Source organism: Dacryopinax primogenitus, assembly GCF_000292625.1.
Source record: "Dacryopinax primogenitus strain DJM-731 SS1 chromosome Unknown DACRYscaffold_2, whole genome shotgun sequence".
NCBI lineage: Eukaryota > Fungi > Basidiomycota > Dacrymycetes > Dacrymycetales > Dacrymycetaceae > Dacryopinax > Dacryopinax primogenitus.
In genome coordinates this window covers 1,826,226-1,851,329 of record NW_024467199.1, presented here as the reverse complement: position 1 = coordinate 1,851,329, position 25,104 = coordinate 1,826,226, and the positions used below count along the sequence as shown (strand labels likewise).

The window sequence follows — 25,104 nt, the reverse complement described above, 5'->3', positions numbered from 1 at the left end:
CGTCCCATCCGACAAGGTATATGCCCTCCATGAAGCTCCTTCTATGGTGGGGACAACCGGTGAGAGCTTTCGTGACGGTGAAGGCGCATATATGCTGACATATACATAGACAAAGCCTTCGGGGTGCCCGTCCGTACAGCGTGTGCAGTCGCTCCCTGCCTTGCCTCCTTCGCAGGGCAGTTACAACAGCTTCCATTGGTCGTCTTCGTCGTCATCGAGGAAATATACGGCCGGGGCTTGGACGTTTCCTGCCTGTTCCGGATTCCCGGCGACGAAAAGCGGGTCAATGAGCTCGTGGCCAAGTTCAGCGCCGAGCCTTATGGAGACGACGTCGAAGTTGATCGAGAAACCATCCCAGATCTCTGTGGTTTGTTGCAGACGTGGCTCAACTCTCTGCCGATTCCAATTTTCGATCCATTGCTCGAGCCCGCGTTCTTCTCGCTGGTAGTTTGCGGAGACCATGCCGAGCTGCCACCTGACACCCGTGTGCGCGTCGCCCAGCTCATCATTCGTCTTCTGCCCGCCCCAAACCTCAGCCTGTTCGTCTACCTCTTATCCTTCCTTTCTCATTTCCAACGGGCGACCAAGTTACACGCCGGAATCATCGCGGGGTTGTTCGCCAAGCCGCTCGCGGCGAAACCGGTTCACGGCGAGACCGAGAACGCCAAACGGGCTAGGAGAGATGCCATCGACGACGCGAAGGAAATCGTCAAATGGTTGATCGTGAATTGGAATGCCGTGATAGACGGTTTGATGGACGAACAGGTGCTCGAGGTCAATCCGTTCGACGAGTTGATGATCGAACAAGTGGAGGAACCCGCCAACATGAAGTCGTTCTCCGTCTCTGCTCCTGCGGAGCGTTCCATGCCTGCACAACAACTCAACGTTCGGCCAACCTCGGTCCCAGTGGATTCGAATTATGTCACTGATGTTGCTACCACTCTCGACGGATTATCGCTGCACTTGGGAGCTATCCGATCGGCACTAGATGGATCGGCAAATGCCCAAGATCAAGTCGACGCAGCAATCGTCATGGTGAACGAAGCGAAGGAGTCGAATGTGAGAGCAAGTATCCGTGCTGCGAAGATTGGCAGCAACAATCAAGAGACAGAGAACTTGAAACGGAAGTTGGAAGAGGTTGAAGCGCAGAAAGCGAAGGTGGAGAAGAAGTTATCGGCCGCTCAGAAGGCCCTGACGGCAGCCTTGGCCCTCTAGTCGTGAGATTTGATCTTCTGTCGTATACCAGTGAGATAGTCAACTTTCCATATGCGTGCTGCAGAGCAGTCGAATACTGTATCTATAGCCAGAGAATCGGATACAAGACAGTGTAGCAATTCTTTTATTATTTATTCCATGTTACTTCCAATTGCAAGGCAGTGCGGCCGACAGATTATCATATGCACTTCCACTTGAGAGCGGGCACTTCGGTGTGCATACATCTCTTCTTTTCCTCGATCTCGACGTCGACGCTGAATACAGCACCGCCGTGAGCAGACTGACACCATGAGACATCGGCGACCGGTGTTGCGGCTCCGATTGTAATTGAATAGGCGTGTAGTGTGCTCGATGTCGTTCCATCTGCAACGCTTGCCCTGACCATCCCCAACATTCTTGCAACCCACGAGCTCGATAGAAGCATCATCCCCCACACCCGTTTGTTATATATCTCTAGTCGACTGCGCATACTTGAAACAACTTAGACCTGTAGCACAACATGGCCCCCACTACACGCCTTTGGATGTCCTGTTGGTTTTTGGTTTCTACCCTTGGTGAGTGTGGTCGTGTGCCCCGATTAGGAAGCTGCTGACCTTTTCAAGTCGTATTCTGGGATGCTGGATATTGCCTCTTGCGGTTCGCACTGGTCTGCTATGTGGTTTAAAAAGTGTATTCACGCGTCTATAGCCCGCGATCAATGGAGGGAGGAGACCTGAACTGGATCTGGACACCATATAACCTGTATGCCAAGGTCGACTACATCTACGGCGTGCCAGCATTCGAAAATAACGAGGGCTTCACCAGCGCTCAAGGTCTGTCGCCATTACCTTGCCTGTGTTGTAGGCGATGCTGATTGTTCATCCCAGCCTTGCTCAACCTCGTGGAGAACTTCATTAACGTGCGTCTGAATCGCCGTTCCCAGTTAGGCGCATCTAATGACGTGTCTAGCTCACATATCTCTACTCGGCACATATTGCGAAGTCTCCGGTTGCACCTGTCATCGGGTTCACAGGCGTGGTGATGACGTTTTCAAAGACGGTGCTGTACTGGGCTCAGGAGTATTACTGCGGGTGCGTCATTACTAAACCGGTATTTCTGTGCGTCCTGATCCCCAAGCAGATATTGCAAAATTGGTCACAACACTATTTCCGATATCACTACCCTGTGGGTTATTCCCAATGTATGTTCCCTTCCAGGCATCATGTGGTGGTAATTGACCTGGTTGCTAGGGCATTTGGTTACTCGTACCCGGCATCATCATCTGCGTTCTAGGCAATGATATTGCCACATCGTTACGGACACAAAAGACTATCGAGGATGTTCGCAAGATCGACTAAGGAGGTGACGCGGGAACGCGCATATAATGAGTTATTTGACACTAATGCCGTCGCTCGTTTAACAGCTAATCGATGTTTCGTTCAATCTATTTATCGAGTCTTTCATGAGGTACCAAGAACCAAGGATGTGCCAAAGGAGCCCAATCTATCTGCCCCGTGATGGACACACCACTCTCAATTGTCTTATGCCAAAACCTGCGGCTCTTGTCGCAAGTTCGGATGAGATCGCCCAGAGCGGAGCGCAGAGGCTGTCGGCAGAGATCGTAGAAAGGAGCACGATCAACACCACGCAACAACCCGTCGAGCGACGCCTGTGCATTATTAAACCACTTGATCGCTTCTTTGCGTAGATGATTTTCCTGACAAAGGGAGGCCAGATTAGGTGTTTTGAGCTGTCATCAGTTGGTGCTTGCTTACGTCGCCCACAGCATGCTCTTGTACCCAATCCCAGTTGCCTGTCCAGTCCGGTTGCAGGTCGTCTTGAATTCCGTTCTCGGGCAACGCCCACTTGAAGCGTCTTTCCATGTTGTGCTGTACTCGTTGCCCACATAAGAGGAATCGACCGGGATCGCAACTGAGAAGACCCTAGATGAGGACTGTAAGACAAGCGCAGTCCAGTAGGGATAAGCTACACTCACCATGATCGACCCATACACTATGGCTTGCAGAGCGCTGAGCAGGGAAGACTGTGTCTGGAGATATAAACCGCTGGCTGACACTGACACTCGTAAAAATCAATCTGAAGTAGCGAGCGAAGGGTCCGTACAATGCGTGTTCTCCAGCACCTCGCTGAGCAACCCATTCACGATATTGCATTGTCGTCTGAGCAACGCGCTCACAAATCGAAAGATCGGAAGCCATTCAGATCGATAGTACAATTCGAGCTCAAAACCAGAAAAGACAACCTCGAGGGCCAGACCGCATCGGTAGTACTGCATGGTGAGATGCAAGCGTTTCAGAAGTTTACCTTCATGCTACAAAGGCGAGGTGAGTATAGCCTTTTGTTTCTTCAGATCAAAGCTCACTTTAAAATTAGGATAGGCAGCCACAAATCGATGTTCTAGATCAGCCGTGAGAAGGAGGAGGTCTCGCCAGTGGACCAAAGCATTGGAGTATATTCTTCTCTGTCGTGGTCGATTATGACATAACGTAGTGTAATAATTTGACAAAAGCTAGGGCAGTCCTCCGGTGAGCTGATATATGCTTCAAAGGACGTGCTTCGTACCTCTGCAAACTTCAATATGCATTGTTGCATGCTTGACACAAGATCTTCTCTAGTTGTTATACCAAGCAGATATTGAGGTGTACCGGCAAGCAAACCAGCCAATTCTTGGAGAACTGTATCAGCCAACCATTCGGGGGCCAGTTCACCAAGCACACGGGATCCATCGTACATAGCGTACTGCAGTGATGATCAGACAACACGCGATCTCAAATTGGCAATGCTCACGCTCGTTGAGGCTCGTACGAATGCAGAGTACCTGGGCTGCGGTTTCTGTCTAGATACCAATAAGAGCAAGTTCTGCACAACAACGTAAAGAGTAGTTCAAATGGCGGAGAACATGTTGCGAACCTCCCAATTCAGCGGACTTCGTTTATCGCTGATGTCACAGGCATCCCCAAGACCCGCCAGCAGCTCGTCGAAGAAATCCCACGTTTCATTCAGGCTTGGAAGGGTCAACTCTTCTAGTGGTGATGTAAACCTCAACCTTCGCTTCACATTGCAGTCGATGGCTAGTCTAGCGGCGGATGAGGCAACAGGGGATTCAATCGGTATCATGCGTATTCGACCGAGAGTATGCCGTATTTGAGCAACATGAGCCCAGAGTTGACCACAGTCCGCGGGCAGACGCAGGTGAAGGGCGTCCAGCCATAGCTTTTCCGAAGTGAGATGTTCGTTCACACACCAACACGCAAGCGCCTTACCTTGCGTAACTGTAAACGTTCCAACAGGGCATGTCTTGAACGGCTCTCGATGCCTGGAAGAGGCAAAAGTCAGAAGTGCTCACAGTCAAGACAACGAGAAGATACCATCATAGGTCTGCAGCCAATCCACGGCAGTTTTGATGAGAGAAAGTACCTCTTTCGTGCTCACGTGCTCCATCATAATCATGCCGGCTTTGTCAGCTTGCCAATCTTCGTGCTTCAGGTAACGTAAGGGAGGATTAAGCAAAGCATTCGGAGTACCTTTACCTCATACACACATCCTTTCGCAAATTCTCTCCATGCCAGATCTACGGATTTCGCCATTCCAAGAACACCGGCGGCAAGCACCAAGTTTATGAGCTGTTCAGGTCGTTGACGATCACAAGGCTCGACGCCTTGAAGTGTTGACCAAAAGTGATAGGTCCCTAGATGCAGCACATACAAGTTGGTGAATACGGTCTGGGTCAGAGTGATTCCCTGATGCCACGCCATCTACGAGACATCCTTGATGAGACACAAACTGAACAGACGTGCAAGAAAACAGAGTGACCTCCGCCGCGAAAGTCTGGTCTATCAACCAGCAGACCTCGTCCGGAAGAAGCCTTTCGTGCACATTGAATACTGGTTTGTCGCCAAGATTACCATTCCCGTAGCCGCTGTCCATACGCGAGTCACCTATCTGTAAGAAGCAGACAAACAAAGCAATTGAGATCGTGTTTTTACATGTCTCGTTATTGATAGAGACTAACTTTTATCGCATTCATGGCATCCATCATCGTGAAATTCGGCATTGTAAGCATCTCTCCGATCTGCATGCCTACATAGCAAACAATCAGTTGTATTCAAGTTCAAGAGATTTTAATCAACCTTCTGTTGCCTTTGTAATGACATGGTGCATATCCCTGTAGAGTGCATTTTCGCCAGGAATGTGCGGGATGATGGACATGGGAAATCGTAACAACTAAATGCCTCGCACTGCCACTAGTTGGGTTCCTGATGAGCCTCGGGCGGAAGCGTTTGTCACGCTTTCCCTTCGCGCGTTCAATGTTTTTTCAACGGCTTTCAAAACGCGGTGGATATCGAATATTGGCCTATTGCAACCAACAGACACCATCACTGTGGAGCTCCAAGATACGCTACTTGTCAACTCACTCTTTGACGAGGCCCAGAGTAGTATTTTCTGGTATTCAGCCCACCGGGATTCCTCATGTAATGACCCCATCATGCCGTACCTCTCCTCCTTTCCTGACTTTTGGATCGGCTAGCTGGGCAACTACCTGGGCGCGATTCAGAATTGGGTTCAACTGCAAGACACTGCATCAGCGAACGATAAAATTCTGTACTGCATCGTTGGGTACCATGCAATCACCCTACCTCAAGATCCCGTACACCTAGAAACGGAACGTTTCAACATGCTCGCAAGCCTCCTTGCATGTGGAATTGATCCCAGCAAGTCGCTTCTTTATAACCAAGATCAAGTCAGTGGTCTCCTTCTCTAGTGCATAGATCTTGATTGGGAATCAGGTTCCGGAACACACAGAACTGGCGTGGATCTTGAACTGCATTACCCCGATGGGCTGGCTTTATCGCATGACGACGTGGAAGGTGTGATATTTTATTGCCCAAGATGAGGACAGTTCTGTGACACATAACTTCACAGTCCAAGTTGGCCGTCGCTCGAAATGCCAATAGCGAAGAAGAGGTGAACGAGTCCATGCTTAATCTCGGGCTTCTCGCTTATCCTGTGCTTCAAGCTGCTGATATCTTATTGCACAAGTTAGTGAGCTCAAATAAAACCGAGGCACATTACTCATGCTCTCTGAAAGGTCCACGCATATCCCAGTTGGGGAAGACCAGACACAGCACCTGGAATTGGCACAGGACATAGCACGTGCATTTAATCACAAGTTTAACACCGACATATTCCCAATACCACAGCAGCTCTCCAGTAAGAGCCAGGCTTTATTCATTTTTATCGTTAACCAGACGGCAGCGCCGACAAAACGTGTTTTGTCCCTTCGCGATCCTTCCCAGAAAATGTCCAAATCGGCACCCAGCGAGAAGTCTCGGATCCTCATTACGGACGATCCCGCTGCTATTTCAGCCAAAATCCGCGGAGCCGTGACAGACTCGAACCCGGACATAACATTCGATCCGACTGGAAGACCAGGGGTCAGCAACCTTCTATCTATGTTAGCCGCATGCACGACGGAGAGCTCAGTCGCCGACTTGGACTCCACGGCCCAGTTATATCGCGGGAAGCAGATCCAAGATCTGAAGCGTGACGTGGCGGATGCGATCATAGCAAGGGTCGAACCTATTCGAACAGAATACGAGAGACTCAGGAAAGATTTGGCCTGGCTACGCGATGTGTCTCAAGCCGGAGATCAAGAAGCTCGGGGACGTGTAGGTCAGACGATGTCTGAGGTTAAGAAGATACTCGGACTGGCTAGGCACTGAGGTCTCTACCATATTCGTTGGGCTGCCTTTTGTGTCCTCCGGGGCAATCTCCTCTCACTCCTGTTCTCAGTCTGCCCAATGCACACAAGGTAGCCGTATGAACGGACTTTGTTCCCGGCCGCCAAAATATTTTTTGTTTTGTTTCTTTGAGGGGAACGCCTTCATGGCACCCAGGTTGATAGGAGATTGTAAAGAGAAAGTGTTTTGTTGCCAGCTTTAATCTAGATTAACACGTAAGCAAGGGTCGCGATTCCGCTCCCGTCCAAAGCTGAGAAGGGAACAGGCCCTTTACATTCAGAAGTTTGTTTCGGTCTCGTCGAGCTGCGACTGGGTGGTATGGTTGCTGTTGTTGTGCTGCCTTTGGGGGCCGTTGACAGCCAAAGCGAGGGCTTGCATTGCGCCCTCGTGTCTCTGCGTCGCCGCAAGACTCATCCGCTCAATGACTCCAATGCTTTTGTTCATATTCCGCAGAGCATTGTAATGCAGTGATCGGCCGACCTTGGCTGTACACATGATGCGATTCCGGCATTGTGACTGGTTCCATTTTGTGGTCGAGAGAAGCAGAGTGGGTCTGATGGAGAAGACCTCCAAATACAGCATCTGTCCGGAGTCAAAGATATGTACACGTGGACGCTCTGCCAACACTCGGGACGGACAGGGCCCTTCCATTTGATGCTGGCTATCCTTTGGTGCATGCCCCCACACATCAATCGCTGCAAATTCCGAGGCCCGGCGTGCCAGCCTAACGCACGAGTTATCTCCTCAGGACCAGCATCATCTCATGTTATCACGTCTGTATCCCACATCTGATTGGCTTGGATGATTGGACTGTCTCTCTTCCACTCGGATGCCCCGGCACTCCTCCAGGGTCAATTCTGGTGGGACTAGCTCTGCCTTGGGTTTTGTCTTTATGAACGAGGCTGGCTCCTGGCTTCTTTTCCGGCTGTACTTGGTTACCCTAATGCCTCGAGGCCGATTTCCCATCTTCGGCGACTTCTTCTGCCGGATACGAACTTAGGATATGTCCTGATCCAAGACGAAGAACTCGAGCCGGGCCTTACTTTGCTCTAGGGACCGGTTCACATCGATTACAGGAGAGTATCCCAAGGGTCTGGGTCCTATAATTCCTGCTCGAGTTAACTGCCGCATTCAAATGGACGGCATTTAACGTGGGGAATCACGGGCCAGTAAAGTGTACTGATATCTAGGATGCACTGCTAGGCGGGAATCAGTGCGGCATGCGTCCCATCATTGGTGTAACCTAACGCGGTAGCGCTATCTGAGCCTGCAGGTCAAAAGGCTGTTCTTCGCGTTTTCACTAACTTCCCGAGATTCTCTTTGTTACCCTCAAAGCTTGACCTGCCATGGAGTACAAAAAGACAGTGTTGTTGTGTCCATTTCCCCTCAGTGCGTTCTAACTCAAAAATCACGATGACTCATCGTTGCCCATCCGACATGAACCGTCAAAACCAAACCCGCCGTTTCGCAGTGAGTGGGCTGCCGCCTCACCCAATGTCGGCCCCTACCTCGGTGCCGACTGCAATACCGACTGCACGCAACCTCTCAGTTCAGCATTCCAGACACCGATTCCCTCCCTTTCAGCAGCGAAACAGACCAGGGCCTGACGCGAGACTAGCCTTGTTCCAGACGCCATTCTCCGCCCAGTTTCCATATGCGTATGGGGAGCATCCTTTCGGAACAGAGCAGCAATCCCCAACATCTGGAGCACCTTGGGCTACCGGTACGTTCAACAGTGCTTCTTCCCATCATGGACATGCATCACTCATGTCGTCGTTTTAAGCGATTCCCCCTCCTCAATATACCAGCGCTTTGGATCCATGCCTCTATACGAGCTCAGGAGTGAGCAAAACTATGCGTCGCTACCTTCCTGGCGACGACAGTGAGAAGTACGCATTATTGTTGTGGACGTTACATGACATTAACGTGACAATCTGGAACAAGTGATTCATCTTCACACCATTCTTCACCGGGGAGCGATTCTACCGACTCGTTCTTTGGCGGCGAAGACACTCTATACACGACGTATGATTCGGCACCAGCTGCCTTAAAGACCTCTCGCGGTCTGTCCACGGGCCCCAGTCTTCCGGGCGAAGACGAAAATGCGGAGCATGCAGGCCGGCGCCGGTCCTCCGGGCGCATACCAGCCCTTCTACTTGGGGCTCTTCACACTCAAGCGGCGCCTCAACGGCAGGGCCAGGATACACCTTATGTCCTGGTCCATTCCCAGCCTTAGTTTCCGGCATCGAACCCCCGCCCTCAGCTCGAGCAGAGCGAGCAATTTCCGCCGCCCTTTCCATTCCGCGTTCCACGCTTCTCGGATAATGAGGACCCGGACAACGAGAACCCGGGGAGTCACTCGCCGTGGAAGATGTCAGATATTGATAATGAGGGGAAAATTCTTCCCTACGAGGATGGGTCGTTCTGGTTTCCACAATACTGCGAGCGGCTGCAGCAGACATTCCCTAGCGATTCTGAACATCGTGAGTTCCACGAGGCAAAACGAGAGCTCGAGTGCGTGATATTCTTTCGTACTTGATCGGTGACTCATCGACACATTTCTGGCTATCACAGGAAGGAGGATCTACAGAAGCATACAATAGAGGTCGGCCCCAGGCAATTCAAATGTGCCTGGGAATGTTGCTCCCATGTGAGCTCTGGCGTCTCTTTCGCGCGTCTGTTCGAGCTCGAACGGCACATGCGCAGCATGCACTCAGGCATGCGACATCAGTGCCCGCACTGTGTAAAGCAATACGCGCGGCATGATTTGGTCCTGCGCCACATTGAAAATATCCACCCAGAACGGAGTCGAGGGTACGCACCAATGGGCTCACGAGCTACTTGGCCTCCAACCAACCTCCAGACAGGCCGCGTGGGACGAAGGCGGGGGAACGCCGAAAGGCGCAGAAGGTTTGGATCCGGTATTACTTCAAGCACGAGCATGGGGAGAGGGGGGAGAGGGTCAGGGGGATCAAGTCCTGACAGTGAGTACCAGGCGCACATTCCGCCTGCTGGTACGCAATCCTGCCCTGTGACTCGCACGCTCAGGTCGCAATGGGAGAACGCTTCGCCTCACTGACTTGGTGACTCCTTCAGGCGCCTAATTTGGCAGGTAAGATTTTTGAACCATGATCTCTCATCAATATGGTACAAAGTTGTAGTACCCGAACGGAATAATGTACTTCTGAAGCGATCAAATTCTCTGCGCCATTGTGGCCGCCCGGGGCGTGATGAAGCGGGGCGGATGCATGCGATTGACATTCGGTCATTTGTTGATGCTGTACAGCATCAACAAAGGCCGGCCAGTACTGAAAAATACTGGCCGTCCTTTGTTTCGGAAGCCACATCAGGTTTAATATGTATCTAGATGGCTCTGTTCGTGATGCTTGCTGATCAGGGCAGGAGTCGGCAAGTTGCCGGGGCTATTTCGCATCCTCTGACAGATCAGCAGATGGCATTCGCCAGCGCAGCCGCAGAACACATGTGCCCGTAATACTGAGGGCGGATTTGTAGAGTCGTGCAGAAATTGCCCGTGTGAATCGTATGCATTGAGTCGGTAAGGGAAGCAAGCAGGAGACAGGTCACCCGGTGCGCCGCCGAAGGACCCCGATAAGGCGTGATGAAGCCGTGCGTGAATCAGCGGAAGAGTCCCTAGGTGGGGAGAACTCTTTCCAGCTCGCTGGGCGGGGCCGCCGAGGTGTTAATAACGCGATGAAAGAACGAGAAGGTCGATTGTGTGCTGATATGATCGTAGTTGGTGGGTGTGAACTGTCACATCGGGGACCAGGGGCAGCCTCGCATGGAGGGCAAATGATGGGGATATCGATTGACTCATGAACAGGCCTGTCTGGCTTCTAGCGTGACTACCGGGGTTAACAGAACGAAGCGAGGGGACTAGGGCGAGAAGTGTACAAGGCCAGGTTCGGTTGGGTGGACCCGGTGTGGTCCGCCAGATTGGGAAGGTAAGCAACGAGGCATTACGACATTGGGTCTTTGTCCAGTCTGAAAGTCGACAACTGATCCCAGACCAACAGAACAAATAAAGAAGCAGTGAGGCTCCATTTCAGGTTAAATTCTGCAGGCAGGAAGCGGCATTACCAACAAAAGGGTATCCTTCGGCCGCCTAGAGAAGAAACGAAGCCGGATTTGCACAGACGCCGGAGTTAATGTCAGAATGAGTGGGACGTTTATTGTTGAAAACGCGGCAGATAGCACGTGGTGATCGGCTGGTTGACCCTGAGGACAATGCGCTGTCATCCAGTCACCACGAAAGGTATTGTCCCTCCTCATTCATATAACCCCCATACCCCCATAGCCTCGTGAGTCAGACGTGACTGTACGCCCCAGTATTGACCTTGACTTTAACATCAGGAAACGTGTTCTGACTGCTGCATTTCTTACGTATATTCTGGTTTTCCACCGTCCGACGAACGTCCCACGCAACCATATCAGCACGGATCAGAGCGCATCTAGCTTGATCGATTATTCCGCCCTTCTGTTACTTGTTTCATCTCAGACCAAAGTTCATACCCGAAGATGTCTGATGAAAGGGTGTACATCGATCCTTGGAGCCCGGGAACTGATCGTGCGTAGATAGTCTCTTCTGTGAGGGTTCTGAGAACGTCGGATTGATATGTGTCGGGTTCCGTGCAGATGGACCCATTCTTGAGCCCGTGGAGTTGTTTGCACTTGGAGAGAACGTGAAAGTTAGGCACGTAGCTCCGTTGTCTTGGTGAAGGACAGTCGCTGATTCGACGAATGTGCAGGCTCAACCCATGTCTGACAGGGGAAGACAAGAAGAAGCACGATTTTGTGTACGATGTCTCCGATGGGCGAGCTATGTCGCAAGAGGAGACCATCGCCGTACAGAAGTACTATGACGAACCTGCTACTTTACCCAGGCTGTTCCAGGTCGTCATATATACGAGACTGGCGCCTTGGGTTACGATCGTGCGTGCTAGTGCGCATGACAGGGGCGTCACAGTTGGCGATTGCTGCGAGAGCCTGAGGGCTTGGTACGTGCGCCGTATACGATAGATGGACATACATACTCATAAGGTTGGTAAACAGCTATGCGAAGGCCATCACGCAGGACGAGTGGGATGCGCTTCCTCCACGGGTTGCGGCCTCGGTGCAGCGCAGTTTGAGCGGATCGATGCAATATGGCTATGGAGTGACGCACGCATCGAATGGATCACTCAACGTCAAGCGGTTTAGTACGTGTTCTCGTAGTCTCTATCTAGCTATATACTAACCGACATGCTCCCGTAGACTGGCTTATGCAAAGGACGTGAGTGCACCGATAAAGCGGGTTCGCAGCAACACTGATGTTTATGAACAGGGTCTGCTCATTCATGACTGTCGACGGAAAGTATGCCGAGAAACGATTTGGCTACAGTGCGCCGAACGTGTTCTTGATGGATTTCACCGAGTGAAAATGTGTGATTCTCGAGATGAGTGTTGATTGTGTTGTGTGACTGATGTGTGGAGAGGAGGTATATTGCGTACATTGAGGGATGACTTAACATGGAATGCCTGGAATGCACGCCTATGTACGATGTTCAAATAAAGATCAATTCCTTGTATCAAGTATTGACCAGCTTTCGTCTCGAAAAGCCCACTGACTCACATAGTTGTCATAGCACTAATTATTATTGGAAGTGGCTGTGGTTATAGCGCTGGCACAGTCCCTTTGCCTCGAGGCGCCCACTTGTTGGCCTTCGTCGCCCCATCAACAACTTTTCCCCACCGTCTACCCCGGTCAACACGGGTACAACAACTTTTCATATCTTATCCAATCATACCAGCTTGAACATTGACGACCAGCTCTACTCGAATACCCGACACGATGTTTTCTGGTGGGCGTCATGGAGAATGGCACGGCGGAGGGATCCCCATCCCTTCGCTAGACGCTACATCTCCATACAACCCACCTAATGATCTGCGGCGCTCTCCAGGGCAAGAACAGCAGCCTCCTCTCTCTGCGCGTTCACCCCGCGAGCAGCCTGTACAGCTTGGAGGGTACGACTACGGTACACCGGCAGGGTATCCTAGCCCTCCGTATCCAGCACCTTACCCTCCCTATCCCTACCCCTACCAGCCCCAAACACCCTACGGATACCCACCCTACCTCTCCCCAAATGGGTATTGGCCTCCCCCTCCCCCTCCGGGTGCCATGCCCCAGACACCATATACACCAGGTCACCCGGCACCGACGTTGTATCCACCGCAACCTGGGTATGTGGGAGGATCAAGGAGAGCACCGAGGGATAAGAACATGTCCGAGGATTATCAGCTTGATCGGAGTGAGAAGTTCAGCCGACCTGCAGAGTGTAAGCTTGCCGCATCTTTGTGTTTGTGTGAAGTCCAACGGCTTGAACAGTTCGAGCTCCGAGCCTAAGCCTCGCAGAAATCGGGTTCCTCCGACCCAAAGGTGTAGATATCAACCCCCTCCTTTCCATCACCTCAGACTCCAAGCCTGTGCCTGCGCTTAATTGGAATCTCGCCTTCCCTCCGTCGACTGCAAAGAAGTCGGGAGAGAATACGGATCGCGCTTTGGGCATGGACGAGAGGCAGTGCCCAGCGACATGGCCCGCCATCAAGCAGATGACGATTGTGCTGGATGACCCGACTCTCTCGAGGTGGGAGATCCTAGTGGTAGGGAATAGGGGAGGATGTGTCACCGTTGGAGATGTCCTCACAGGTGTTCATTCTGGGTGCGTTCTGCTGCTCCTTCCGTTTGAATGACTCATTGACCCGAATACCAGATTGCAGGCAATGATCCACCCGTCTGAGTGGGAAGCAATCACCGGCAGCACCTCCACCCATGTACGGCAGTACTGGAAACGCATCGTCTCTTGGGCGAACTTCAACCGGTCCACCGACCCTCGGGCGCCAGGTGGGCACATGGCAAATAGTATGCAAAGGATCGATTTTCTCTGTGCGAACACGATTTGGGGAGGGATCAAAGTTGAGGAGACGCAGAGCCGAGGGCTTGCAAAACATGTACAGAGCGGGTACTGGATCTTCAAGCTTGAGCTGATGACGAACGACATTGGTGAAGGGACGATGCCACCTCCTGGACGAGGCACGGCATGAGGTATTGAATAATGAAGGCTTTTGATGTCCGGCGCGCTGAGGGATATTTGACAGCATATCGTACATATTTCATGTACCCTATGTATGTACCGTTTGTGCTTTACATGCACTGGAATTGTACCGGTATTTAGATATTATTGTTGTTATGTAACATGACTCAGCAAATGATAGTCATGTGATCAATCACTCCGTCTATTTTCGTCCGGCCGGGGGTGTACGTCGTCGTTCACTGCCATTGCACGATTCGCGTCTTCCATCGGAGTAGATGTTGACTTGCGTGTCGTTCGGCGTGTTCGTTTCTTTGGTAACGCACGCAAAGATGCCAAATCGCTCTCCCAACTTTCTGATCATGGAGCCGAGGATGCGCGTACTCAGCGGCTTGACGGTGTTGACTATGAAGCCAGCATTAGCAAACGCCGCTGTATCACCCTCCTTTTTTGCACTATGAGTTTCCATCTGGGTATAAGTAGGCCGACTCAAGGCTGGGATATCTCGTCACGAGCCAGTACTACTCCAATCCTTGAGATCAACTTCAAATATCACATCATCCATAATGTCGCCTACCGTCTACCTGGTTTCCGGAGCTAACCGGGGCATTGGTTCGTCCCATAATTTGGGTCCACATAAAGATGTTGATGGGATTTTTGACAGGGCTCGGTCTTGTTACAAGCCTAGTTGCTCGTCCAGATGTCGTCGTCTTCGCGGGCTGTCGCAACCCTGCAGGAGCCTCGGACCTGACAACTCTTGCCTCCAAATATCCCAGCAAACTGCACATCGTTAAACTTACTTCCTGTGATGAAGTCGACAACAAGGCTGCGGTAGAAGAAATCCGAAATGTAGTCGGAAGGCTTGACGTCGTCATATCCAATGCAGGTATTGGAAACTTCTTCGGACAAGCGTTGGAGACGCCGCCCGAGAAGATGGATGAGCACTTCCATGTAATTTCTGTTTTCATCGGACACTGCAATCTTTTCACGCCACCTTATGTTGAAAGGTTAACGTTACTGGAACGCTCGTGCTCTTCCAGGCTACGTATGCTCTGCTAAAGGCTAGCACGCCTTCGCCGAAGTTTGTTTGCATTTCCTCCATGGGCGGGACCATTGGAAGCGGGGCCAGGTTTCCAGGAGGTCTCCTCGCATACGGGGCCAGCAAGTGCGCGCTCAATTATTTGGCTGTGAAGCTGTATTTTGAGCATGAGGGACTGAGTGAGTAGCGCCATACTCATTTCTCAAGATGCAGCCGCTAAATCTTCGGCAGTCTGTTTTCCCATACATCCAGGAGAGCTGAAAACCGACATGAGCAACTTTGCAAAACAGCACCCGCTGCTTGACCTTATGGAGGCAATGCCGGTTGATGAAGGTGTCAAGGGGATTTTGGACGTGATTGATCATGCAACGCGTAAGCCAGATGGACTGGGCTTTGTGAGCTATGACGGAACCGCACTCCCATGGTAAACGGCGATGGCCTGCAGATCCGTGAGCTGGGATGGAATGTATTGTTTAACAAAGAATACAGACACTCCTCTTTTCTACACGACTTTACGCCTCTAGTGCGTCCCATTCTCCACAGGCACCGGCTTCCCAGCTTGGTAGTCAGCCCACACCTCCACACCAGCAGTACTGATGATCTCCCATGCTCTCCTTATATGCCTCTCCTCCGTCCTCTGCGCCCCTACCGCGAGCCGCAGGCAGAACATACCCAAGACGTCTGTTTGGGTGATGGTGATATCCGAGCGTGCTGCGATCTTGTGGAATAACGTGCGATTCAGCCCGTTAAGCTGATCTTGCGTTAACGGTGTCTCGACATCCTTGGGGGCAAGGCGGAAGACAGCGAGGGCGAAGCTCTGCGGTGTGCAAAGCTCGAATATCGAACTTTCCTGGACGAAGTCGGCGAAGTGCGTTGCAAGGGCAACACTCTTTCGTATATGCGCTCTCAAACCCTCTACACCGTACGAGCGGAGGACGAACCAGAGCTTGATGCTCCTGAACTTGCGGCCTAGGGAAAGCTGCCAGTTCCGGTAGTCGATCACCATACCTGCGTCGGACTGTTTCGTACGCAGAAATGCTGGGGTGACGTCGAGGGCATCGGTGAGCTTGGTGCGTGAACGAACCCAAAGGGCAGAGAGATCGAAGTTCGTCAGGCCCCACTGGGTACGAAGTTAAAATAAGAGCATTTTAGACGGATATGTGAGGAAAGCGCGTACCTTGTGGAAGTTGGTGCAGAAAGAGTCCGCATGCAGGTTGATATCCTTCAGATATGCCTTCTCTCTGTACTCGGGGCAGCTGAGCGTGATGCCTGCCCACGCAGCATCGACGTGCATCCACAATCCGGCTTCTTTGGCTATAGGACCAATCTCCGGCATGCAGTCGATCGCACCAGTCGAGGTGGTGCCGAGTGTCGCGACTGAACACAAGAACCAACCATCAATATTCATCCCAAGAAAGTGAGAGGACAGACGTACTTAGCACAAACGGGTGTTTTCCTTTCTGCCTGTCCTCTAAGATCGCCTTCTGCAGTGTGCTGCCCCTCAGCCCATACTGGTAGGTCGGATACACCTCCAGTGCCTTGAAGTTCAAGCCCAAGATCAGGGCTGCTTTGGCTCCTAGAGAATGGGTCTGGCTTGTGCCATAGATCAGGAGATCGGAGGGTGAGACGTTGGGGTGAGCGTGGAGGAAGGCAGAACGCGCAGCGACTATCGCAACCAAGGCAGAATCGGATGCACTTGTCTGAAGTATCCGGCGAGCATGAACATTCGGATCCCGTGGCAATGGAACTGTAAAAGAACGTACTTGGATGACTCCACCTCCCACTCCGCTTTGTACCAAAAAAGCCTCGTCCAATCCCAACATCTTCGCCGCCCAGTCCATAACCACGCTCTCCAGCTCCGTACACGCAGGGGAGCATGCCCAGTTGAACCCCGGGTTCGTCACGCTGCTCGCGTATAGATCAGCGAGCATGCCTTCGAACGTGGCATTGGAGGGGAAATAGGCGAAGAAAGAAGGATGCTGCCAGGAGGTGATGCCCGGGAGGATGAGTCGCTGGAAATCGGCCGCGATGGAAGGGAAAGGCTCTCCCTTCTCGGGCACTTCATCTGCGGGAAAACACACCGTCAACAACTGCCCTGCGTATGTTCAAGTGGTCAACGAACTTGGAACAAGCTTGGAAAGGTATCCAGGCTCGACCTGGGCAACAACAGGCCGCTGCTCAAGCCCGGCATAATACTCGCATATCGCGTCGATCGCCTTGTAGCCTTCTTTCCTGAACCTGCTCTCTCGTCAGACTGCGTATCGCGTCCCTGTGGGTACACACGGACTGCTCGATGTCCATCGTTGACTTCAGCTGGATGTTGTACGCTGTACGGAGACCGTAGTTGGGAGAGAGCCACAGACCATGAGAGACCGGCAAAACGATGACAGCATGGTCGTATAGGCGTTCTGCCCGATGTCGGGATGTGGCGCCGAGGGAGACAGAGAAAGAAAGCGAAGTTGGCGTCCAGGGATGTGCACATCATTGCCCTGTCCAGAAAGAAACTGGAATTCAACGTTGTCATAAACGGCACACATAAATAATATAACGTCAAGCAGGAAAACTTCTCGTTTGATTGATCACTTGCAGTACGTGTTACAATTCTTTCAGTAGTGGATTTTGCTTGCACAAACAGCTCAGCAGTCGGTAGTCGCTATGATTGTTCACAACAGGAAAAAGTAGCAGGAAAGTCGGGGAGCAAAAAAGGGGCATCGAAAAGCATCGATTCTACATATCACCCCAAGGGTGTTGTCTTCTTTTTTTTTCTTCAGGCGTGGTACTCGTCACAAAAAGTTGAGAATCATGAAATGGAAAGGAAAGAAAAGGAAAGGAAAGGCAGATACACAGCTCTTACTCAGAGGTGGCAAACTCCTTCTGTCCCCTAGGGCCAAGAAGGCCGCTGACAGCACCGGCAACAGTACCAGTGACAGTCTTGCCGAACGGCCACTTCCAGTTCCTCACCCACTCAGGGTCGATGCCGTGCTCAAAGGCCTCGTTCTGTGCCTTGATCTGCATGTTGAGGAGGTGCTCGCGCGTCGCAGAGCCCTTGTTGTGCAGCGTGGGCATGCGATCGATCGCGTCCATCGCGAGCGAGAACCGATCGGTCTGGTTGCGGATGGCGAGCTCGAGCGGGGTATCGATGTTACCCTTCTCCTTGTAGCCACGGACGTGGAGGTTGAGGTTACCGGGACGCTTGTAGGTCATACGGTGGATCAGCCAGGGGTAGGAGTGGAAGTTGAAGATGATGGGCTTGTCGTCCGTGAAGATAGCGGTGTACTCTTTGTCGGTCATGCCGTGAGGGTGATCACCGCTGCTGATGAGCTTGAAGATGTCCACAACGTTGACGAAGCGGACCTTGACGTCTGGCAGGTACTCGCGCAGGAGCGCAGTGGCCGCGAGGGCCTCGGCGGTAGAGACATCACCGCAGGAAGCCATGACGACATCGGGTTCGCCATCGGCATCGTTCGAAGCCCAGTCCCAGATACCAACACCCTTGGTGCAGTGTGCGACAGCATCCTCCATATCCATGAACTGGAGATGGTTCTGCTTGTCAGCGACGATGACGTTAACGTAGTTGACGCTCTTCAGGCAGTGGTCCATGACGGACAACAGGCAATTTCCATCAGGAGGCAGGTAGATGCGGACGACATCCGGGCTCTTGTTAGCAACGACATCGAGGAAGCCAGGATCTTGGTGAGTGAAACCGTTATGATCTTGGCGCCAAACGGTAGCGGTCAGAAGGATATTGAGGGAAGAGACCTTGGTGCGCCACTCGACATCGAGGCACTTCTCGATCCACTTGCAATGCTGGTTGACCATCGAGTCGATAATGTGGATGAAGGGCTCATAAGAGTTAAGCAGACCATGGCGGCCAGAGAGGACGTAGCCCTCAAGCCAGCCCTCGCAGGTGTGCTCAGAGAGGATCTCCATCACACGGCCAGCGAAAGCAAGGTTTCCACCATCCGCATCCTCCTCGAAGTAGTCACCCATCCAGACCTTCTTGCCGGCCTTGTAGATCTCACCAAGTTTGTTGGACTCGGTCTCGTCCGGCCCGAAGAGACGGAAGTTGTTGGGGTTCTTAGCGATGACGTCACGCATCCAGTTCGCCATGTTGTTCATGCTGAACGCGTCGTCCCGGCCGGCGGAGGTGACCTTGATACCATATTCGCGGAAGTCGGGCAGGTGCAGCGGCTTGCGAACTAGCCCACCATTTGATACTGGATTAGCGCTCATACGGTGCACACCCTTCGGCGGCAGGTCGAGGAGCTCAGGAATAAGCTTGCCACTCGTGTCAAAGAGCTCATCAGGCTTGTAGCTCTTCATCCAGTTCTCGAGTAGCACAAGGTGCTCGGGGTTGGTTGCGACATCGGCAAGGGGAATCTGGTGGGCACGCCAAAAGCCCTCAAGATAATGCCCATCGACCTTGCGAGGAGCAGTCCAGCCCTTGGGGGAGCGGAGGACGATCATAGGCCAGCGTGGGCGGAATGCCTTGCCAGACGAACGCGCCTGTTGCTGGTACTTGCGGATCTCAAGGATACAGTGCTCCATCGTCGCTGCCATCGCTTGATGCATGGAGGGGAGATCAGAGCCTTCAACGAAGTAGGGCGTCCAGCCGTAACCCTCGAAGAGCCTTTGGAGCTCATCGTGACTCACACGAGCGAGAACAGTCGGGTTGTTGATCTTGTACCCGTTCAAGTGGAGCACGGGAATGACAGCACCATCGGTGATGGGGTTGAGGAACTTGGTCGAATGCCACGAGGTGGCAAGGGGACCAGTCTCTGCCTCACCGTCACCGACCATGCAAATGGTGATAAGGTTAGGGTTGTCGAACACTGCGCCAAAAGCATGGGAGATGGAGTATCCGAGCTCACCACCCTCGTGCAGGGAGCCTGGCGTCTCGGGCGTCGCATGCGAGCCGATGCCGCCGGGGAAAGAGAACTGCTTGAAGAAGCGCTGAAGACCGGCGACATCCTGGGTGATATCGGGGTAGACCTCGGAGTAGGTACCTTCTAGATATGCCTGGGACAAGACGGATGGCGCACCATGACCGGGGCCGGAGACGAACAGAGCATCCAGGTCGTACTTCTTGATAAGGCGGTTGGTGTGAATATATGTAAACAGCTGGCCGGCATCGGAACCCCAGTGACCCAACAAACGGGCCTTGAGGTGCTCGACGCGAAGAGGTTCACGCAAGAGAGGATTCTTGCGCATATACAGCATACCGAGACATAGGTAGAGGGATGCACGCATGTACGCATCTGTCAGACGGAGCTCTTCCTTACTCAAGGGCTCGCCTTGGACGGTGGAACGAGCAACGCCAAACGACGATATGCTCTCACTGGTCGGCTGTGGGGCGGACATGGTTGCTTATCGACCTGGATAGGGTAGAACAGGTGAGTATATGCGCATACATAGAAGGGGCTAAGGACGCACTAGATATGGGAAGTGTTTCTCGATGGGTGGTTGTGGTGGTTAAGAGGCAACGTCGCGAGCCTCGAGTCTATCCACCCAGGGAATGTTTTGTACGAAGGCTTGCTTTGGGGGGGGAATGTGTGTGGGAAACGGAGACAAGGAATGGGTGGGTCCGCACCAGTCGGCGAGCTATATAGGCAGGGGCGTGCCACTGTGACAAGAATGGGTTCATCGGTGTAAGCCCAGCGCTGGTGAGGCAAGCGCCGCGCCGCGCCCTCTTCCCTACGTCACGGAGCGGGTCGGATTCGGTATATGCGCCCCGCTCCTTCTTCCTCATACCGATCATCGTACCTTTTGTTTAAATAAATTCACTATTTCTTACACTTTCTCACGCATGTAAGATATTGTGCCTTGTTGTCTACTACTATTGCTGCTGTCAAGTCAATTCACAGCCTTGTTCAACCGCAGAAGAGGGGCGGGGAGGAGGATCAGAGGGAGGTCCTCCAAATAAAGGCAGACCCGCAACTGATTGATTGTCGGTGACGCGGAGGGTTAGTCCCGCTTACTCTTGGATGCGTGCGATGCGATTGGTCCCGCGAATTGGTTTGGCTGTTCTGGGCACAACATCGACCCAGTCCACGTTCTCGCCGATGTATACAGCCAGCGGAGAGATATGATTGGTCAAACGGCGGAAAGGCGGACGGGGCGGAAGCACAGCCTTAGACCTCTCTATTCACTGGATGTCTCACCCCGCCGGCCTGCTTCGGAAGCGAGCGCTCGAAAACTCCGGATAAACTCCCATAAGGGTCCGGGATTACGGCTCAGCGGCTCAGTGGGCGCTCTCGCTGGCAAGGTACGCGTCTTCAACTTGCACCACGACTATCTTTGCATCTGCTCACTATCGCGTAGGGCAAAACAGAACAAGTATCCAATACCCTGCTTCTAACATACCAAGACCGGCAGTTGATCCCCTGCGCGGTACCCGCCAATCTGGATACGCGATCCGGGCGCCTTTACGGGTCTTGCGCCCCTGACGTCGACACAACCAGCATAGCATCATACCGCCAACCTCACCGGCCCTTCGTCCTACCCTGTGGATCCCCTGCTCTCAGAGAAAATCTGTCTCCTTTGGGGCCGGAGGTCGCGGCGCGAGGTTGTCAGAGCAAGCGAGGAGGCAACGTGCGTACCATGTACCGACGCTGAGTTTGTCGGACGACCCTGATCGTGATTTTCCAGCACCGACGTCAGTAGGGGTCAACACTAGGCGATGGCAAGTCCAGCGCCGAGTCCGACATCTCCCTCCCCTGGTAAGCGTCGTTTTCACCGACTATCTCAATGGCTGGTGAAGAATGGAAATAAGCTCCTGAAAGACAAACCGCTACCTGCTCCTCCCGAACGCCCGGGCACACCATTGCGAGAAGAGACGCATCGAGAGATCGTCACAGTCACGCCTTCTCGTCGGGAAGGCGAACGACGACCTCTCTCGAACCAGTCCGAAGTGGCCGGTGAGTTCGGATATGATCGCAAGATCGATGGGCGTGATTATGATCTTGCCCGCACGGAGAAGTACGCGTATGGCAGCGTTCAGGGAACAGACCAGAATCCCCAAGCGTGGGAAAGTGGACTTCCCAGAATGCAGAAACATGGTCGGAGCGCGTCGCACGACCCTCCGGCTCCTGGACGGCCCGCTCTCAACTTCTCCGACGGCGGGTCTGAATCTGCCTACCCTGCATACAATTTGCAAGGAAATGAGAAGGGTCTAGCCACGGACTATGGCGATTCTGCTATTCCTCGTACAGGACGCGTCGTCTCTGCTCCTCCGCCTCGTCGCGTGCTTGATGGCGCATATATACCCACCCAGTATCCACCGGACACAGAGCCGAAAGTCTCTTCAAACAGACCAGCCATCACCATCCCGCCTGACATACGCACCAGCCCTCTATATGCTAGCTCACGAACCCTACAGTACGCCCTTGCCGGTGATGAGTCACCTTCTCCCGCCTCACGCACCGGACAGCGCATGCACATCCAGATGCCTGTGCCAATGCATGCTCTTCCCCTACCAGACGCGTTCGCCGCACTCTCGCTAACTACGCCCACACCTCGATCCGCTCCCCCAGAAACACTGATGCAACCGCCACTTGGCCACGGGCCGTCACACTCTGCTGTATCACTTAATGTTCCTTCTCCAGTCCGCCCTCAACAACAACAAGCAGACGGGAGGACGCCTCCTCGCACTCCAGTCAAACACGCCGGGCGCCGGCGCTCCAGCTCTTCTCCAGCCTCTCCCTCCCTCGCAGCCCTGTCCACCCTGTCCACCACCCCGAACCAACCAACAGGCTCCTCCGATTCCCCAGCCTCCAGGCAGCCAAAAATGACCGTCCAATGCGCAGGCATCACCAAGTCCGGCCTGTCCTGTCAGCGACAAGTCAAGGCCCTCTCCGCCCTGGCCTTCCTAGCGCCGGACGAGCCGGTCGAGCGGTACTGCCACCAGCACGCGCGCGAGGTGCTCGAGCCTTCGGGGTTCTATACCCGTCCTCAGGCGGGCGGTGCACCGCGATGGATCGCGTACGGGGAATGGATACCCGAGTACTTGTCCCAGCCCACTCAGATCCTCTTGCGCACAACGATGGAGTCTCCTCCGAGCGTGAGCGACCAGCCTGGTCATATCTACGCCTACGAGCTGCGCACGCCCGCCTCCGAACCTGTCGCACTCAAAGTTGGCCGAGCGGGAAACGTCAAGAACCGGCTGGGCGAATGGGGTCGCCAATGTGGGAAGGAAGTCGTCTTACGAGGGCTTTGGCCCCCAGCTGCTGGAGAGAGGGAAGGGAACCCGAGCTTGATGCGAGGACGCCTCAAACCGGGGGAAAAGGCACCCTGTGTTCATAGGCTCGAACGGCTGATACACCTCGAGCTGGCAGACGTATCGCTCTACAGTACTCATTTACGTGTCGACTTCTTCCCGTCTACTCGCGTTGTGCCGTCTGGGACGACGACCCCCGCGCGGGGCACACGATCCAAAGCGAGCGGTACGCCGGCCAAGGGCTCCCTCCCTTCCTCCCCTGCCTCGGCGAGCAAGAACCCCCTCCGCCGCCCACTTACAGCGTGTCCCGAGTGCGGCAAGCTCCACCGCGAGATCTTCACTTTCGACCGGGTTGGCTCTGGACGCGCTAAAGGCCGGGAATGGGAGGAGATCGTTCGCCCGGTGATCGATAAATGGGGGAGGTTTGTAGAGCTTCTGTATGTGGATGAGATGAATGACCGATGACGCTGGTTCATGGGGATGGAAGGACTTGGAAGGTGGGAGGAACTATGTACTGCTGCACCACGCTATCATTTTCTCAGGTTCAAGACGAATGTTGACTGCTTGCATACTACACTGTAGGAACTACGCACTGTTGCCACCAATACAATCACATACCCACACATATCCGATATCGAGAGGTGTCATGAGCTGGAAACGAGTCATACCCGTTACTCGTCAGGCGTTGTGAAAACGGTGGGCTATGCCAGCTGGAGAGAGGGAAAAGATCCCAAGCTTCTTGCGAGGACGTCTCGAGCCTGGCCAAGCGATACCGTTTGTCAGAGGCTGGAAAGACTGATGCCTAGGCGGGATACACGAGGCAATGGGAACAGCACGCACCTGGGGGCTGAGTTCTCCCCCTCAACTCTCGGTTTACAATCTGGTCTCACGACTCCCGGGCGGATTACACCATCCATTTGCAACCTGCGTACACCAGACAACAGGTCCATTTCCGCTTCCCCCGCTTCGACCAACAAGTTCACGCCAAGATCCAAGAGACCTTCGCCTCACCAGATAACCTGTGATTACTGTGGCAGGCGCCATCAGGAGCTCTTGACTTTTGAGCGGATTGTCTCTAGGCGTGAGGGTCGGGAAGAGGAGAGCGTCTTCTCTGTTGTCGAGAAGTGGGCAAGTTTTGTGTGATATATGGACTGGGAAGATGAGGACGATTGATGTACATGTAAGTGTGATTCACCAGGGACGTAAGTTCGCCTCGGGAGGGGAAAGACATCCCTTTTACTACTCTTTGACCTTTTTTTTCAGGTCAAGGGCAAATATCAGCTGCGTGCGTTCCCCGATGTGTAGGTTTTATGCACTCTTGTTACTATATTTGCAATGATACACCAGTGGGAGACTTCTCACGTACCGGCTGACACAGCCTGCTGGGCAAAGGCAGCACGATCCATTTCAGTGCCCCAACTATTTTGGAAACAAGTTCGCCACGTACGCAAACTTACAGGAGGATGTAACACCAAATCAATCGGCTACTGCCGAGAAACTTATCCGCTCGTGAACTTCTGGAGCAGCTCATGGAAAACTCCTTCCATGGCACTCATTGGTAAGAGATTTCCCCCTATTCTGGGAAGTTGAACATCTGCAAGAGGTCATTTTTCATCGTCACGCGGTTTACTTCAGTGACGAGCCGAGCCTTCTCAGAGCCAGTCACCGACCCTCCGGTCGTCCGAACCAAGTCCGAGGAAAGTTCAAACGCGCCCCGTCTCGGTGATTGGCCTGCTCGAGATATGATAAGAAACGAGAGGAGTGCACTTCCACATATGCGGTGCAAGGTGGCAGTAGTGGAAGTTTGGT

General features: G+C 53.1%; 9 protein-coding genes across 9 annotated transcripts; 6 read left to right on the top strand and 3 right to left on the bottom strand.

The window, feature by feature from the left end:
* Nucleotides 1-1,662: 1,662 nt before the first annotated feature.
* On the top strand, nucleotides 1,663-2,656 carry DACRYDRAFT_93032 (uncharacterized protein). Its single transcript, XM_040777118.1, has 7 exons — nucleotides 1,663-1,769; nucleotides 1,818-1,851; nucleotides 1,903-2,027; nucleotides 2,082-2,113; nucleotides 2,164-2,285; nucleotides 2,335-2,395; nucleotides 2,445-2,656. The coding sequence occupies exons 1-7, from the start codon at nucleotides 1,715-1,717 to the stop codon at nucleotides 2,550-2,552; spliced, it is 537 nt and encodes a 178-aa protein (XP_040632761.1). The 5' UTR covers nucleotides 1,663-1,714; the 3' UTR covers nucleotides 2,553-2,656.
* Nucleotides 2,639-5,269, bottom strand: DACRYDRAFT_113890 (uncharacterized protein; the record flags this gene model as incomplete). The annotated part of the gene is made up of 13 exons (XM_040769719.1): nucleotides 2,639-2,911; nucleotides 2,970-3,137; nucleotides 3,191-3,270; nucleotides 3,319-3,526; nucleotides 3,578-3,724; nucleotides 3,778-3,954; nucleotides 4,003-4,074; nucleotides 4,126-4,428; nucleotides 4,479-4,531; nucleotides 4,584-4,695; nucleotides 4,746-4,970; nucleotides 5,029-5,157; nucleotides 5,228-5,269. 13 exons carry the CDS (start codon nucleotides 5,267-5,269, stop codon nucleotides 2,639-2,641), a joined length of 1,989 nt encoding a protein of 662 aa, XP_040632760.1.
* On the top strand, nucleotides 5,241-6,963 carry DACRYDRAFT_93028 (tryptophanyl-tRNA synthetase; the record flags this gene model as incomplete). Its single annotated transcript, XM_040777117.1, has 7 exons — nucleotides 5,241-5,270; nucleotides 5,610-5,687; nucleotides 5,744-5,956; nucleotides 6,003-6,083; nucleotides 6,139-6,254; nucleotides 6,305-6,426; nucleotides 6,472-6,963. 7 exons carry the CDS (start codon nucleotides 5,241-5,243, stop codon nucleotides 6,936-6,938), a joined length of 1,107 nt encoding a protein of 368 aa, XP_040632759.1. The 3' UTR covers nucleotides 6,939-6,963.
* A 4,389-nt stretch (nucleotides 6,964-11,352) lies between these two features.
* On the top strand, nucleotides 11,353-12,446 carry DACRYDRAFT_20211 (uncharacterized protein). The gene is made up of 6 exons (XM_040771850.1): nucleotides 11,353-11,541; nucleotides 11,610-11,667; nucleotides 11,723-11,971; nucleotides 12,027-12,172; nucleotides 12,228-12,246; nucleotides 12,298-12,446. The coding sequence occupies exons 1-6, from the start codon at nucleotides 11,493-11,495 to the stop codon at nucleotides 12,389-12,391; spliced, it is 615 nt and encodes a 204-aa protein (XP_040632758.1). The 5' UTR covers nucleotides 11,353-11,492; the 3' UTR covers nucleotides 12,392-12,446.
* A 358-nt stretch (nucleotides 12,447-12,804) lies between these two features.
* Nucleotides 12,805-14,054, top strand: DACRYDRAFT_104351 (uncharacterized protein; the record flags this gene model as incomplete). The annotated part of the gene is made up of 3 exons (XM_040767909.1): nucleotides 12,805-13,288; nucleotides 13,339-13,672; nucleotides 13,724-14,054. 3 exons carry the CDS (start codon nucleotides 12,805-12,807, stop codon nucleotides 14,052-14,054), a joined length of 1,149 nt encoding a protein of 382 aa, XP_040632757.1.
* Nucleotides 14,055-14,607: 553 nt separating this feature from the next.
* On the top strand, nucleotides 14,608-15,508 carry DACRYDRAFT_45810 (NADP-binding protein; the record flags this gene model as incomplete). Its single annotated transcript, XM_040774665.1, has 4 exons — nucleotides 14,608-14,653; nucleotides 14,706-14,992; nucleotides 15,049-15,259; nucleotides 15,312-15,508. The coding sequence occupies 4 exons, from the start codon at nucleotides 14,608-14,610 to the stop codon at nucleotides 15,506-15,508; spliced, it is 741 nt and encodes a 246-aa protein (XP_040632756.1).
* Nucleotides 15,509-15,600: 92 nt separating this feature from the next.
* DACRYDRAFT_75274 (uncharacterized protein) lies at nucleotides 15,601-17,528 on the bottom strand (the record flags this gene model as incomplete). Its single annotated transcript, XM_040776122.1, has 6 exons — nucleotides 17,368-17,528; nucleotides 17,203-17,318; nucleotides 16,844-17,145; nucleotides 16,516-16,780; nucleotides 16,258-16,457; nucleotides 15,601-16,200 (listed from the first exon to the last, which is right to left on the bottom strand). The coding sequence occupies exons 1-6, from the start codon at nucleotides 17,379-17,381 to the stop codon at nucleotides 15,601-15,603; spliced, it is 1,497 nt and encodes a 498-aa protein (XP_040632755.1). The 5' UTR covers nucleotides 17,382-17,528.
* A 110-nt stretch (nucleotides 17,529-17,638) lies between these two features.
* Nucleotides 17,639-20,627, bottom strand: DACRYDRAFT_62557 (D-xylulose 5-phosphate/D-fructose 6-phosphate phosphoketolase). Its single transcript, XM_040775705.1, has 2 exons — nucleotides 20,514-20,627; nucleotides 17,639-20,455 (listed from the first exon to the last, which is right to left on the bottom strand). Exon 2 carries the CDS (start codon nucleotides 20,439-20,441, stop codon nucleotides 17,931-17,933), a length of 2,511 nt encoding a protein of 836 aa, XP_040632754.1. The 5' UTR covers nucleotides 20,442-20,455; nucleotides 20,514-20,627; the 3' UTR covers nucleotides 17,639-17,930.
* Nucleotides 20,628-21,514: 887 nt separating this feature from the next.
* On the top strand, nucleotides 21,515-23,732 carry DACRYDRAFT_113884 (uncharacterized protein; the record flags this gene model as incomplete). Its single annotated transcript, XM_040769718.1, has 2 exons — nucleotides 21,515-21,671; nucleotides 21,729-23,732. A coding segment is annotated over exon 2 (1,971 nt), but the record flags the coding sequence as incomplete, so codon positions are not given.
* Between the last annotated feature and the right edge of the window lie 1,372 nt (nucleotides 23,733-25,104).

Bases quoted from the DNA above. Each gene is read 5' to 3' on its own strand.
- DACRYDRAFT_93032 (XM_040777118.1), top strand. From the start codon at position 1,715: ATGGCCCCCACTACACGCCTTTGGATGTCCTGTTGGTTTTTGGTTTCT. The intron at 1,852-1,902 runs GTTCGCACTGGT...ACGCGTCTATAG, and splicing joins GCTGGATATTGCCTCTTGCG to CCCGCGATCAATGGAGGGAG. The intron at 2,396-2,444 runs GTATGTTCCCTT...CCTGGTTGCTAG, and splicing joins CCCTGTGGGTTATTCCCAAT to GGCATTTGGTTACTCGTACC.
- DACRYDRAFT_20211 (XM_040771850.1), top strand. From the start codon at position 11,493: ATGTCTGATGAAAGGGTGTACATCGATCCTTGGAGCCCGGGAACTGAT. The intron at 11,542-11,609 runs GTGCGTAGATAG...GGTTCCGTGCAG, and splicing joins TTGGAGCCCGGGAACTGATC to ATGGACCCATTCTTGAGCCC. The intron at 11,668-11,722 runs GCACGTAGCTCC...ACGAATGTGCAG, and splicing joins GGAGAGAACGTGAAAGTTAG to GCTCAACCCATGTCTGACAG.
- DACRYDRAFT_62557 (XM_040775705.1), bottom strand. From the start codon at position 20,441: ATGTCCGCCCCACAGCCGACCAGTGAGAGCATATCGTCGTTTGGCGTT.